Consider the following 15,045-nt stretch of genomic DNA (forward strand, 5'->3'; position numbering starts at 1 on the left):
AATCACAGCCATTCACACTCAATGCATTTATTTCCCCTTCAGCGCACATTTCCTCTCTGCCCTCGCCTCGGTGAACATTGTATATTCTGCTCCATATTTTAAAATAATAACAGTAATAAAAGCTGATATCCCAGATAAAATCGTATCACTTAAAGTTTATCATTTAGTGGTGCTACGAGGAAAATCCAGTTATGTATCGGATGCTTTTAACTGAAGTTTCATGTAAATGCATGGAGTTTAGACTCTAATACAGTTTGGTTGCATTAGTTCATTAGCTCAGTTTTTGCACATTTTGGTGTATTTGACTAAAAAGAATGATTAAAGCTGTGGCACAATTTTTAACCACAAGTCAAAGACTTAAGGCTTTCTGCTCTCTGACTACTGTATGTTCAGCAACAAACTCCATCTGTTTTACCAGTCTAAATAAATGGACAGAGAAATGCTGTGTTCCCCAGTGTCCTCCCTGAACCCCGCCTGTTCTGCCCTGCCTCATGTTGTGACATTAATTATTGTGTTTTTCCATATGTTCCATACAAGCAAGGCCAAACTCCATCTTTCATTCATTCAGCCTGGAAACTTGGAACATGTTCCCTATGAATAATAATAATATATATATATATATACATTTTAGGACATTTGTCACAGTTTTCTCAGCTGGTTTTATTTTTTCTTCTTCGACATCAGATTGTTTTAATTACCTTTTTTATAGTTACTTATTTTTCTATTCTTCTGTCTTGTAACTTCAGCACCTGCACTTCAGTAAAAGCTCAGCAGACATGAAATGACTGTTTAGTTTTCAATCTTTGCACCTCGGGACAAATCAATAAAGTTGTCTTAAGTGAATTTAGCTTGCTAGCTATGGGAAAAACTGGGTCCAACTGTTCCTGTAAAGGGTCCGTGCTGAAAGAAGTCGAGGTCGCAGCAGAACACGGGACAGGTTGATTTCATGCCCCAATGCAGCAGCAGTAATTGCACCCAGACCTGTTTTATTGCGAGTTGATTTTAAGGGGGGATAAATGGGGAAACATTCTGTAAAGTGTTTATTTTGGGGGGTGACCTTTATTAACCCATTTTCCAGCCTGGTTCCCCTGAGGTGATCTGCTTCGATGCTGGATTAACCCTCACAAGCCCGCAGCGCCCTGGCTGCTCCCAATCACAGGGTCTCAGGAAGCTGGGAATGACAGAAAAATTGGGCTTGCGACATGTTGGCAAAACCCCACACACCACTTTGGGAACGTAAGCTGCTCCACTACTGTTGACACAGCAAATGTAAGGAGTCTGTTTATATAGTTTATATGGGTAAATCAGCAGCAGGGTTGTTGCTGAACGTTAAATAAAATCAGCAAGTTTTTTATTATTAAACAAAGATTATACATTCGATTGTCTTTTTTTTCTAAAAGTGTGTGTTTTTGAAATTTCATTGAACTTTTATTAGGTTTATCTCAGCAACTGAGTAAACGTTGCAGTTAGTGAAACAGCCGGAGTCACTGTAAACGTTTCTTTCAACGTGTGCAGGGCAGTATTTGCGCCACAGGAGCCACGAAACACTCCAGTACTTGTACACTTTCTGTCCTGCATGGCACTTCCTCCAAATGATGCTGTACTGATGTGAGACCTTTGATGTGCTAAGGTGAAATTGGGGTTTGGATAAGGAGCGGCAATAGTCTGACCATGTATTGTGCGAGCACAGGAGAGCTGCCGTTGCAGCACAGCCCCTTGTCATCACGCATTAGGGGGAGCTGTGATCTAGCCTCCCCCTGAGAAGGCTCTGAGTTTCTGTGTGCCATGCCGGTGCTGAGGCCTGTCTCTGATCTCTGCTCCCTATCTGTTCAGCAGGTCCAGGGTCACATGCCTCCGCTCATGATCCCCATTTTTCCACACGACCAGCGCACTCTAGCAGCAGCAGCAGCCGCGCAGCAAGGCTTTCTTTTCCCCCCAGGGATGTCTTACAAGCCAGGTATGCTTGCGTTGCTAACTCTTCCATCACTCTCAGCTTGATATGTTATTATTTTTTGTACATTCATTAAAAAAAAAAAAAAAGGTAACATGAAAGTTTGAAAGAGATTTACGATTCAGGAACTCTGTTCTATGTCTAACCTGGAAGAGACTGAGGGAACAGTTTCATTAGAGAGGGGATGAACTGGATCTTGATGATCAGCTCACTTTCATAGAGCTGCTAAATTTTGAACGAGTGACATCATCACGTGCGGATATACATCATCATGTATGCCGTACGTGATGACGTCAGGGCCGTACTACGTGATTTGTCAAGTGGGAAACCCCCTCCCGCTCCTGAGGTGCTGCACTCCTCCCCTTTGCCTGTTTTTATTTGTCTCAGTGCAAATGCAAAGGGGGAGCATTTGTCTGTGGGACTGACGGAAAAAACATGAAGAAATTGTGAGGAGACAACATAAAAAACTAGGAACAGCTGTTTACTGTCTGCAACTTGGTTCTTATTGTCCAGTGTGAAGTTCTGTTCAAACGATCGTTCGGGGAGGTCACATCTCTAAATCTGGACTTGAGTTGGAAATGTTCTGGTCTGCATGGAGCAATAGATCTTGGAAACCTGCCATCAATATGAAATCAACTCTCAGAAGTTTGCAGGTCGAAATCGCTTTTTTAAAGAAAACACCGTTTAAGGTCCAATAACACGTTTTCCCAAAAGCCTTTGCAGAGTGAGTTTATATTAAGTAACTGAAACACTGACAGTTGATTGATGCCTTGTAGCAGTTTTACAAAGCTCTAAGTTTTATATGTTAAGTCGGGAGACAAAAAGGACAAAAAGACAGGAGACAGAACTGGAAGTGTCAGAAATGAAGATGTTGAGGTTCTCCTTAGGAGAGACAAGGATGGAGAAGATCAGGAATGAGATCATCAGAGGTACAGCACAGGTTGAACAACTGGGAGATAAAGTTAAGAGAGGACACTCTGAGATGGTTTGGACATGTCCAGAGGAGGGACAGTAGTTTGGACATGTCCAGAGGAGGGACAGTGGGTATATTGGCAGAAGGGTGTTAGAAATGTAGATGTCAGGAAAAAGACAAAGAGAAGACACATGGATGCAGTTAGAGAGGACATGGAGGTAGTTGTAGTGAGGACAGAGGATGCAGAGGACAGAGATGGAGGAGGACTCACTGTGGAGCCTCTGAAGAGGGAAAGACTGAAAGAAGAAGAGGAAGATTAGTGTGTAACTTAATGGTGTCAGTCATAAATCCTAAATGACTCCAGGCTTACTCATCTGTCTGTATCTGTCTATTGTTTAGTTAATTAGACCAAAACTGAATTTTCCTACCAGAGAAAAAGGTTTTCTAGCTCCTGAACTACACATTACGTGTGAATATCACTGATCTACGAGTAAACAGAAAAAAGCTCTTTTCTGTTATAAAATAACTCTAGATAGGGAAAGAAAAATAAAGACTCAGAAGTCAGCAGGTTCACAACAGAGCATTAAAAGGTGTGGTAGAGCAGTTAATGAATTAAGTATAGAACCACAGGATGAAAAAGAAAGTCAGCTATTTTGAAACTATGGAGCCATGACAGCTCAAACAAAGTGCCTGAGGGCGAGTCTTTTACCACTGCGCATTTTCGCAATAGATTTGACACGAAAAATGTTTTAGCTCGAATAACAAGAGCTATTATGGAATCATGGTCAGGGGTCACAATGTGTAAGATACCTGCATAATTCATGGGTTCATGAAGAAATGGCAAAGAGGGTCTGAAAATGACTTTTTTTTTTTTTAAAGTCAGAGCATCTAAAGCTTTTATTATTTCTGCACAATATAGGCAGAGAGTACAATGCTATCATTGCCACCTGCAGCGTTTACAGGATGCTCGGGTGTCTTTTCACCGTGAAGTGTGTGGCCATGCATTCACTTCCAAGACTAAGGCAGACTAATCCGATGTTATCATTATGAGACAGCTCACAGGGACCGCTGCTTATGTCCCCCCAACCCTGTGGCGCTCTTATGGCAACAGTGTCATTCTGGCTCAGTGGTGGCAGGTCATCACTGTGTGCGCTGGCTGTGCTCAATGACCTGAGCTTGCATGGTAGACAAGCACAGTCATAGGGACACCAAGTCATCTTTTAAACAAATAGATTCTAGTTGAACTTCTTCAGTCTGTTTGCGCTGTTCACACAGACACGGCAGATTCTAATGGAGCTGCAAAACGACCCCGGAGTCCTCAGTTGTTCTGCCTTTCTCCCTCCCACTATGACTTCAAAGTTTCAATGTGTTTTAATTCATAAAGTTAAAACCGTCTCCAAATCTGTAGCAATTTTTTCAAATCAATTCAAGTGCATTCTTTGTCTTATTGCTAAGTGTGTTTTTCTTCAAACTCTTGACAATCTAAAATTAAAGCCTGCAAGGGGACAAAAAAGATCAGGTTTCAGGTTTTGAATCGTACATTTTATTCATGATGATTTTATGCAACCTAGGAAAGACCTCAGCTCCATCTGTCAACCCTCAGCACATCTATGACTTATGTTTCATGACACCACATGAACCTGGAAATGTAGCGGTGACGTCACATGCACTATTTCCAGCCAAAGCATTTAGAGGCCAGACTCTGGACATGAAAACATCCATTTTCAGTTAAGAAAAAAATATTGTAATTTATTTTCAGCAGTGTGTGACGCCAAACTCAAGACCGGTTCCTCCACACAGCCTGTGCGCACCCAAAACCCAGACCTTGCTAAGCGAGACACCCCCCAGAAGTCATAATGTGGCACATGACCCTTTCCCGGTTTCACATGACATCTAAAGACATCTAGCCATTTATTATCCTCAAATCCTACGTCACAGTCAGCAGCGAGCAAATGAGACACAGAGAAAGCAATACCAAAAAGAGGGTGTGTGGAAATAACCACAGTGCACCCCCCTGTACATCTAACCTAGCACTATTTGAAACCACTTCTGCTGTGTGATTTTATTTGCTACTAAATGGGGATTGAATTTCCACGGCCTGTATCACATTGTGCAGTGCTGTACAAGATTGCAGAGTGAGACGTGCGAACGGGGGCCAAGTGAAAGAGAAGCTACATACATTTACCTTGTCTGTGGCTTAATGGCTCCATATGTTTGTGAGGAGAAGTGACAGGCAGAAGTGGGGTCTGAGCGAAGGCCAACAACCCCCTCCTGCTCTCACTGAACACTCCGCCTCCCCCCTCTCGAACCTAACCCAGCCTTTTCTGTACGGCTGCCGTGCCGTCTCATTGGAAATGTTCTGTCCACCTCGAAGCACAAAGTTGAGTGTAAAAGCCTCGGCCCTATCACTCATATCAAACTGTTTTTACACGCCTGTCTGATAAATGTGCTTATGGAAGGGAAACAGTAATGAGCAGTGCTCTTTTTTCTTTTTTTGAGAAACCAGTTCCTTGTTATGTACAGTGATAAATGAGATAAGAATGTGTTGATTTCTTTTTTCTCCCTTGTTATTGTGACTACACACTTGTTCTAACCAGTTTGCATACAAGCACATTCACTGTGCTGCCAAAGCCATCAGTCAAACAAACAATGTGTTGAACAATAGGCAGACAAGTCCACAGATGTAGGAACTGCCTGAGAGAACATGCCTAAGCTTTTACAAACTTACCAACTGAAAACGAACAAGCTTTGTGAAGCGCAATCAAAACACATGCACACACTTGGACGAACTAATAAAACTAAAAAGTTCCAAACTTGTTTGACTCTCTTGTGTTCCCATGATGTATTTTATTATGAATAGTGTGCAAGAAGGAATGGTATGCAATGTTCCTGTAAGTAATCCTGCTCCAGTCAAGCCACCTTTTGTTAATGCAGATGTTTGGGCTCAAAGCCGAGGGCTCAGTGCAACGTGCCATACCACTGTGGCAGAAGCAAAGACGGGTCCACGATCCATGTTGGCACTTGCCTGAACACCGTGGGCCAGCTCATTGTCTTAACCTGTATGCATTGTTATTTCTCTCTCTCCCCTTCTCTGACAGGTGATAACTACCCGGTGCAGTTCATTCCATCCACAATGGCAGCTGCAGCAGCGTCAGGACTCAGCCCCCTCCAGCTTCAGGTATGCACAGTTCCATGACAAAGAATGCTTGGGACGCCCGCCAAGCTCAGGGCAAAAAGGATGGCTAAGCAGCTGTATGCCAAGTAATGAGCTGCTCACTAAATAATCCTGGAGGCCCTTGGCTCACACACGCTTATCACCTTACAAAAGTAATTCATCCCCATTTTAGACGAGATTTATCCCCTCTCCTTCTGCCACACAGAGGAGTTTGGAAGATAATAGTTATTAGAGAGAATGAGACTCACTGTAGCTACTTTAATAATCTGCCAGTGAATTTATCACAGGACAATTGGCTGTGGAAAAAAGCTCCCCACTATCACCTTTGTTTAATAAAGATTAATATTTAATTTAGCTTTGTGGGGAAAACTGTTCAGAATAAAGCCTGGGGAAAAAAAAACCTAAATGAGTGTGAATACAAATAAGTTGTGGTAAATCGTCCTAAGTAAGGCTGAGGAGAGGTTTACAAGATGCTGAATATGTTGAGATAGGCCCCGAGCCCTGCGGGCTGCTCCAGGAATCTTCTCACACACTATTTGAAAATGCTGAACTCAGGTCAGGGCTTAACCCCAGGCAGTAATGCTTAATGTAGATAATTATCTACATTCTGTTCTTAAAATTATTACTCTAATAAATATGGCTATGATTGCATCCTTCAGTTTATGTGTAATAGTCCACGAGTGCGTGTCTTGACGTTTTTTTTGTGTTTTTGGTTTTGTGTTGCGGTTTAGTTTTGATCTTGCGCATGTGATTTACAGTTAGAATAGTGTAAAAATCAAAACTAAGTTATTTATTGTTCATATTTCATGGTAATTCTCTTTGTTTTCTTGCTTGCTTTCTGTTATCTTTGCACACTTGGTTCTCATTCTCCGAACTGTCACCCGTTCTCTGTGCCAGGGATTTTTTCTCTTCCACATTTTGAACATCCTTATCAGTTTCTCCTGCTCTTTGATGACTGTGTGTCAACTTCTTTTTCATGTCCTGTAGTGTCCTTTGTTTGTTCATTTGTTGTTGTTGTGTACATTTTTGTCAGTATGAAGTGAGATTTGTTTTTCACATGCCATGATATTATCTTAGTTCCCAAAGTGGTGACAATGATTGTCTTTCTAAATGTTTACAGGCATTAATTTACATAAAAATGTACATAATTAGAAATAGAAATCTGGCACGTTATGCATTTGTGTGGTTTTGCTTCTTGTTAAATTTCCAGTTTCTGTTGCAGTTCTGAATAATTGTAGCTCCTGTTTTTAAGCTAGAAAACAGCTGTGTTCGTTGAAACCAAAGAGTGAAGTAAAAAATGCTAAAAAGCATCTCTGCCTGCATATAGTTAAGAGACCATGGCTGCTTTGTCAATGACAATTTCAATTCAGTTCAATTCAGTTTATTTATAAAGTGTCATGTCACAATAGAAGTCTTCTCAGGGCACTGAACAGAAACATTCATATGTAAAAACAATTTAGGGTCATCCAGGTTTTTATGTCTTTAAGACATGATTGTAGTCTAAGTAGCTGATTGCATTCATTGGGTTTCAGGACAAATATAACTGTGTGTCATCAGCATAACATTGAAAATTTATCCCATGCTGTTTAATAACAATACTGATGGAAGCATATAAAAGGTAAAGCGTATTTGTCCAAGCACTGAACCCTGAGGAACTCCATGACTAACTGGTGACAGTATACAGTTATTTCAAAGCCAAAACCCATGATGCTTAACAGCAGAGAAAATGATGTGAGTGAACAAGAGAACGTAGCAATATGGACAGAACTTTGCACACTGACAAACATGGCGTCTGTCCTTCTCATCCTAACACCATCTATGTTGACAAGCCTTTGCAGGTTCCAACAATGCATGCAAAAAGCCTTAAAGAGTTGTGTGTCATTATACAGCCACAAGGTGAGATGTCAGAAGCATATTAGGTGAAGAATAAGTTTACACATGCTTCAAAATGCATGGCTGTAAAAGTAAAAGTATATTTTTTTGTGAGTATGTTTCTGGAGTGAATGATAGCTGGTGTGTCACGGTGAAGTTCACAGGAAGGGCGTGTCAGTTTAGACAGACAAGCACAAGGCTATTTATAGGGTAACACGAGGTCAGATGAGACAGTCGTATATTTGAGGTTGGGGTGAGAAGGGGAGTCAGGTCTAGAGTCATTAATTCTTATTATGTATATAACCCTGGGAATGGGCAAAAACAGTGCCTCCAAGACCATGACTCGGCTGACCTTTACAGAACACAGTAAACACAAAGAGGTACATTTTCCATTAATTGAAGTCTGTCAGCCCGTCACATATTCTGCCTGCTGGCTGCTATTTACCCTACGTAGCGATTCCTCTCAAAACAGTAAGGCAAGTCAAACATGCCCTTTTCTACATTGCTGGGATCAACAAACCACGTGACTGCCACCACTTCCTCGACAAAGCACCAGGAGTCTGCTATGATTAAAAGAAATCAACGCAGACATGGAGTTGGGTTAAGGATGGATCCTCACTTTTAGGGCTGTGGTACGCTTCTTTGGAGTAAAACTAGTGAACAGGGTTCTGAACTGCAAAAGAATAATAATATGAACCACACCACAGTAAGAAACATTATTCAGTTTGCTGAAATTAGAAGGAGAAATGTGTTGTGTTGAGGTTTGAATAGTAAAACTTACTTTTTTGAATGAACAGACTGATTTCTGCTGCCTCTCAGTGAGAAGGTCCCTGGTTTAAATCCTGGTCCAGGGACCTTTCTGGGTGGAGTTTGCATGTTCTCTCCGTGCATGCGTGGGTTTTCTCTGGGTGCTCCAGTTTCCTCCCACAGACCAAAATCATGCATGTTAAGCTGATTGGTAACTCTAAATTGTCTCTAGGTGTGTGTGTGAGAGAGAGAATGGTTGTTTGTCTCTATGTGTCTCTGAGATGGACTGGAGACCTGTCCAGGGTGTCCCCCACCCTTAGCACAGTGATTGCTGGACATGGGCACCGGTGACCCCCGTGACCCAAAATGGAAGAAGCGGGTAAAAGATAATGGATGGATGGATTGTTTTAAACAAACAAAAAGAGATAAAATTAATTTAATTTGCATTTGAAAAACAATTTGTGCCTTCTTTTATTGGAATGTTACATTTCATGAATCGTGAGCTCCTTTTTAATGTTACTTAAATAGTACTAAAATAGTTTTCAACTCCAAGCCCATTGTTGGTCTTCCTCATGCACTCACACACACCAGCAGACACAAAATCCCACTCGCATATGGTTGAATTGGCTGCTCCTACTAATTAAAATCTCTCTTCCTGTCAGCTGCCCTGCAAGGTATAATTTTCACCAATTTACTCAGTTCAGATTGTGCAATACATGAATCTTAAAAACTTGTCTTATTGGTGGAATTATTTCCCAACAATGTTGCGGAGGTAATGTGATCAGCCATCAGCCAGACAGGCCAGCCGCTCCGTCAGTGTTAATGGTGGCCACGCAGCCTTTGCACAATCTCCTCTGTCATAACAGTCTGGGATCCTCACCCCCCACAGTTCCCCGCCTTTTCTTTCTAAGAAAACCCAACAAGGTAACAAAGGCTTAAAGCTGATGGATGTAAATGAATCTTCCATGATGCATTTGAGTGTTGGGAGACTATAATTTGCTTGTCAATACATGGTGGTAGCATCACTCCGGTGGCTGACAGTCTGCAAGTGGCTGTCACCAAGCATTGCTGTACAACAGGGCAATTTCACTCAATGTTTCCCTGACAGATTGGCTCTGGTCCGCAACTCACAGGAGAGGAGGCGGGTAAACTATCCCAGCGCGACATGCCTCTCTTCATTAGTGCCCACACAGAGCTGAGGATGAGCCCAGGACCAGCAGGAAACAATAGCTCCATCCCAGCCTGTCCTTCACTGATTACAGCTGACACATCTCACCTAAAAGAGGAAATTGTGCTCAGATTGTACCCCAATCTGACCGGACACCTACTATATTCAATCGAGTGAGGAGACAAGAAGGGAATTTTCCTAATTCCACAAAAGAAATTTCTGTCTGGGACAGCATTTAATTTGCTGTTCGTACACGATTCCTTGGATCAGTTGGCAAGTGAAAAACTATTTACTTAAGGAGAACGTGAACTTAATGCATCACCGGTCTTTTTAACCAAACAAATGAACAGTGTGGACGGCCCTCAACAAAGTCCTGCTTTGTATCACTGAAAGCAGACACTTGACTTAAGGCCATTTTAAAGAAAGTATCACAGGATATAACGGAACATCTGGGTTCTCTATGTAGTATCACTCTTAGACTAAATAAATGGAGAGAGACCTTCTGCCTTCACTCAGTCAAAGCTCCATTTTCTATCTCCTCCTTGCTCAGATCCTGCTTTTCCAATTTCCAATCCACTGTGTGAACCACCTCTAAGTGTCTCAGTTTGTGAATTTCTCTGTCAATATACCTCCATCCTTTTCTTTTCTCATTCTGCCAATGTGTTTGAATTATCCAGGCCCATGACATCCTCTTGCTTCACTGTGCTTATAATTGAGCTGCTTGAGATGAGACATAGAGGAACATTTGCCGTGGCATCTCTTTAGGCTGGTGATAAACCTGAGCCCATTCTTAGCTCGTGCTGCCACTGTAAAGATGAAAAGAAGCTGCCTATATGCTTAACAACAACCCGGACCACATCTCGAGCAGACAGACACATCTGAAGGAGTACACTCTCAAGCTCAGACGACTGCAGTGATAAGAAAGAGTGTTACACAGTCAGGGACAAACAGGAAGAAAGTGGGAGAGCAGCAAACCACACATTATCTTTTGTTTGGATGTAAATGCCTGTGTGGTACAGATGTGAAGAAATGGCTTCTATCATTAACAAGTGAAGCACTTTTGACTTTGAAAGAGAGGAGGAGGAGGAGGTGGAGGGGTGGAAAGAGAGGCATACTGTAGAGAGCAGCTGTTTCTGTGTTTATGAGCAAAGGAGCTCGGTCTTTGAAGGTAACCCAGAGCAGTGCAGCAATGCTCGGGTGCGAGGAAGGCTGGCTAATAGGACGGCAAGGTGAGCAGCTGGATTGAGGCAATGGTGAACAGAGGGACAGATGGACAGACAGAGTTGATAATGCAGTGAGCAGCAGTGAATGGCAGGGCTGGCTCCAGGGGCCCTCGGCCTGGAAGTACCCACATTTATACAAGACAGAATGTGATATTTTGTGTGCATGCCAAGGAGACTCTAAGAGAAAAAATATATATGATACACAACAGCTGTAATGTGGAGAAATGAGAAAAAAGGCATGAGAAGGGAGGATGGTCTGAGTGGAGCAGGTTGGGTGCCAGCAGATGAAACAGATGTTGAGCCATACTGCAAAGCATCGGCACAGTGCACCAGGGCGCCTTCCTCCACTCTTGACATCTGGGCCTAGCTTGGGTCAGCCTCCATGGTCGCCCTGGGCAATGAGCCTGTACAAGCCTTGTGGCAAACGGGGCTGGCGCTGGGCTGCCTTTTAAATGGTGTGGTGCACTGAAGCGCACTTAATGCCCTCATATCCAGTCTAGTGCTCAGTGTCCAGGCTAAACAGAGGTGAATGAGACACTGACATGCCAAGGGACACATGAAGACACAGGAGTGTCACGTGTTCAATTTTTCTCATCTAAATCAAGATTGTAAATTATGATAAATTATGATAAAAAAATTATTAAAAAGTTTTATATTGTTTGTAGTTTTGCAAGGATGTGCAGTCTATTACTTTGCTGCCAGCACGAAAGCTGCTGCAATATTTTCTGGCACTTGTCATTATGTAACGCTGCATTAAAAAAGTACAGCTGTTTTTCTGCACTTTTAGTTTTGACCAAAGGCTTGTTGCAGAATGGAGAACTACTGGAAGGATATGAATTATATTCTAAATTTTAATCTCTATTTTAATAAACAAATAAAGGCTGCTGTTCCTAATCACACATCACTGACATCATCAGCAGAGTAAGCAAAGTTCTGTGTCGCAGGCTGGACCTTCTCTTCTGACCTCTGCTGCCTCCAAAGGGCTTGTTTTTAATTAGCAGGGCTGACCTTCAGTGTCCTGCACTCACTTTGAATCTATGCTTGCTGAGCTATGGTTTACTGGGAAACAAGGGATGATGAGGTTAAAACATGACCTCCAGTGTTGTGTTTATTTTCTTTTTTAAAAATACAGTTTTTAAATTTTTATTTTATTACAAAATAATGCACACTTTAAATATTGTTAACTGGCATGTTGTTAATTTTTTTATAGCAAAGACAGAGAAAAAGAAAAAAATACTCTGAAGTTCTTTTAAAGCTACTCGTACTCCTTCCCAGAGTCAGAGCATGGACTTCCAACTTATCTTTATGTCCTTGAACTTTTTTCTGCCTCCACCTGGCAACATATATGAAGAAGAGGTTGTTGGATGAAAATAATAATAATAATAAAAACCAGAATAAGTAATGCAGGCAGATGTCTTTAGTCCTGGGAGTCAAGTAGCCTCATTTAGAAAATGTTCTTGGATTTTACTTGAGCTCACAGCTAAAATGATTTTTGACCTTGTGCTTACGCCCAACCCATAAAAGATGCTGAGCATAAAAAAACACCGTGCATAAGCAGGTTGTAAGAATCCCATTTGGAACTGGAGCAATTGTCAACAGAAATTAATGGTATCTGCCTTATGGTTCTCATAATATAAGAGCAGCATCAACAAGATCTGAGCGAGCAGTGATAATGGAGCAAAAGGGTACAGCTAGCTTTTTAAAAATTTAGATTTTTTTCATTCAACCTTTATTTCTAGAGGTTAGTGTCATTGAGCCTCGAGGACTCATTCACAAGAGAGACCTGATTTCAACAAAGAACACAGATGAGGAACAGACAACAACAGACAATCATACAGAAAGCATTTAAAATGGAAAATAAATAGAAATAAATAAAAACTAAACAAAAACATCTACATTATAAAGCGTAAAATATTAAAAACAGGAACATAATTAAACCAATGTGATGGGGGAAAAGACTGAACTTTGAATAAATTATTTTGGGGTTAAAACAAAGTCATAAATGAAACTTTGGAGTTTTTCAGCTGCAAAGTAAACAAAAAAAGAAGAAGGTAAGTAAAACAGAAAGTAAGGACGTCACTTGAAATGTATTGTGACTTTCAACCATGATAAAACATAGCAGCTTAGTGCATCTCATGTATGACAACAGAGTCCTCATACGTCGTGTTTAAAGGTCACGCAAGTCGAAAATAAGCTTCAACAACATTCCTAGCTACACCGTACCTGCAGTAAAGTATATTACGTCCAATTCATAGCTGTGAAAACAAAATTTAAATATAATTTATGTTATTTTACACGCTCAGCATCAAACAGTTCTATCATCTGGGTCATTTTCAGTTGAAGAACATTTGTAATTTATTTTAGGTAAAAGTCATCAGACTGCAAAAAAGCCCTGATTGTTTGTGCAACATATTACTTTGATCTACACCTTTGATTTTTATGAATTGTTCTTTGGCTCATTAAGCATTATTGATCAGCGCTTTTCAATATGTGGCACTAACCTGCTAATAGTGTTGTCGTCTCAGCAGGGTGTAATATCAGGCACATTCTGATTGTGCTTATTTTTTCTGGAACAATAGTCTTTTCCACTCAAGATAAGGCTCGTGCCCATCAAAGGCCTGTTAGCAAACATCTGTCCAGTGCACATCTGCTAATACTTCCATGTAGCTTGGAGTGACGGTCATTGAACTTTACCATATATGTATCTCTTTTCCCCTTATTCACCTCATTTAAACACTAAATACCTTTTCCTCTGACATTAACCGCGTCTCGCTCAGATGAGACGACGTTCGGTCAGTTCCTGTGTCTCCTGCTGGAAACAAAAGGCTGTTTGTGATCGTGGTTCAGGCAGCGCCATCATTGTGGGAACATAATCAGTCTGTCATTTCCGCTGCCCATGTGCTCTTGTTATTCCTGGTCCCCTGAAAGAATGAAGCTTTTGTACAGACACACTTGTGGCACTTTCTTAGAGGAGCACGTATCTGTTTATATTTGGGGATTTGTGCATAAACAGAAGGCGTTTAATTTGGCTTATAGTTTCATCTAAACCACCAAAGGTGAGGACGACAGGATCAGGCAAGTTGTTTTTTTACTATTCGTGGTTTATTTGTAGCCAGTCAAACCAGTGAATGAGACGAGGTTTGTTCACTGTGCAGCTGAGAAGAAATTATGTGTGGCAGCACAATCTGCTGAACAACACAATAGACTGAATGTTCTACGTCGTCTGGGGAAGCTGGCAGTTTTCTATCTAAAGAGAGATCTATGGGTAGAGGTGAAACAGCATCTCTTAGAATATTTGCAACAGGAGACAATAGTCCTCAGCTTCTATGGTTTTTCAACCCAACCAGTAGTAGTCTACGTGATACACGGGTATACGGAGTATACGTATTAGAAAAGCTTAAGAATTTCAGTATACCAACTTAAAAGTGCCCAGTGATACATGACATATCATTGGGCACGTGTCATTGATATGTTAAACGGCAGTTAAATGCTTCCGTAACAGTTTATCTGTATGCAGCACTTGTTTATTACATTTGCTTATCCAGCCAATTATTGTATAATACTGTACTTACTACTTAATACTTGAACATGTTTTGCATTGATACAGTTTAATAAATTCTATAACATGTTTTTAATACAAAGCCAACTGTTGTACAAAGTTTGTTCTTCATTTGTTGGAAATATAAGCATCAGAGAAATTTGGAAATGTTCAATATGCTTAAAAATCTAAATTATATGACAGTTACATTGTACTAACCAGTGTACTTTGGTTTCTAAGCTCAGTACAAGAACCGACCGCGGTAAAGTTAGTTTTATGTTGGACATTCGTGCTGCGTGGCTTCAACGGTGTCCAACTTACAACGTAAAACTAACTTCACCGCAGTATACCCACTACAAGAAGGTCGACTACACCACTGTCAGGATATGCAGCAAAACTGCTGGCATAGCCCTACAGAACCTCACTGACCTGCAGAACCTCACTGACCTGCAGAACCT

The 15,045-nt window shown here is 41.2% G+C and overlaps 1 protein-coding gene across 3 annotated transcripts in view; it reads left to right on the plus strand.

Moving 5' to 3' along the window:
- The window catches only part of sox6 (SRY-box transcription factor 6), a 134,527-nt gene that overhangs the window by 92,040 nt on the left and 27,442 nt on the right, over positions 1 to 15,045 (plus strand). For 2 of the 3 annotated variants that reach the window (XM_037689504.1, XM_037689488.1), the window contains 2 exons: positions 1,834 to 1,957; positions 5,963 to 6,042. In XM_037689504.1, coding sequence (XP_037545432.1) covers positions 1,834 to 1,957; positions 5,963 to 6,042 — 204 coding nt within the window. The remainder of the gene's footprint in view (positions 1 to 1,833; positions 1,958 to 5,962; positions 6,043 to 15,045) is intronic. The other variant, XM_037689496.1, reaches the window with a different exon arrangement.

This window comes from Nematolebias whitei, chromosome 2, assembly GCF_014905685.2.
Source record: "Nematolebias whitei isolate Nwh7 chromosome 2, NemWhi1, whole genome shotgun sequence".
In the NCBI taxonomy this organism is placed as follows: domain Eukaryota; kingdom Metazoa; phylum Chordata; class Actinopteri; order Cyprinodontiformes; family Rivulidae; genus Nematolebias; species Nematolebias whitei.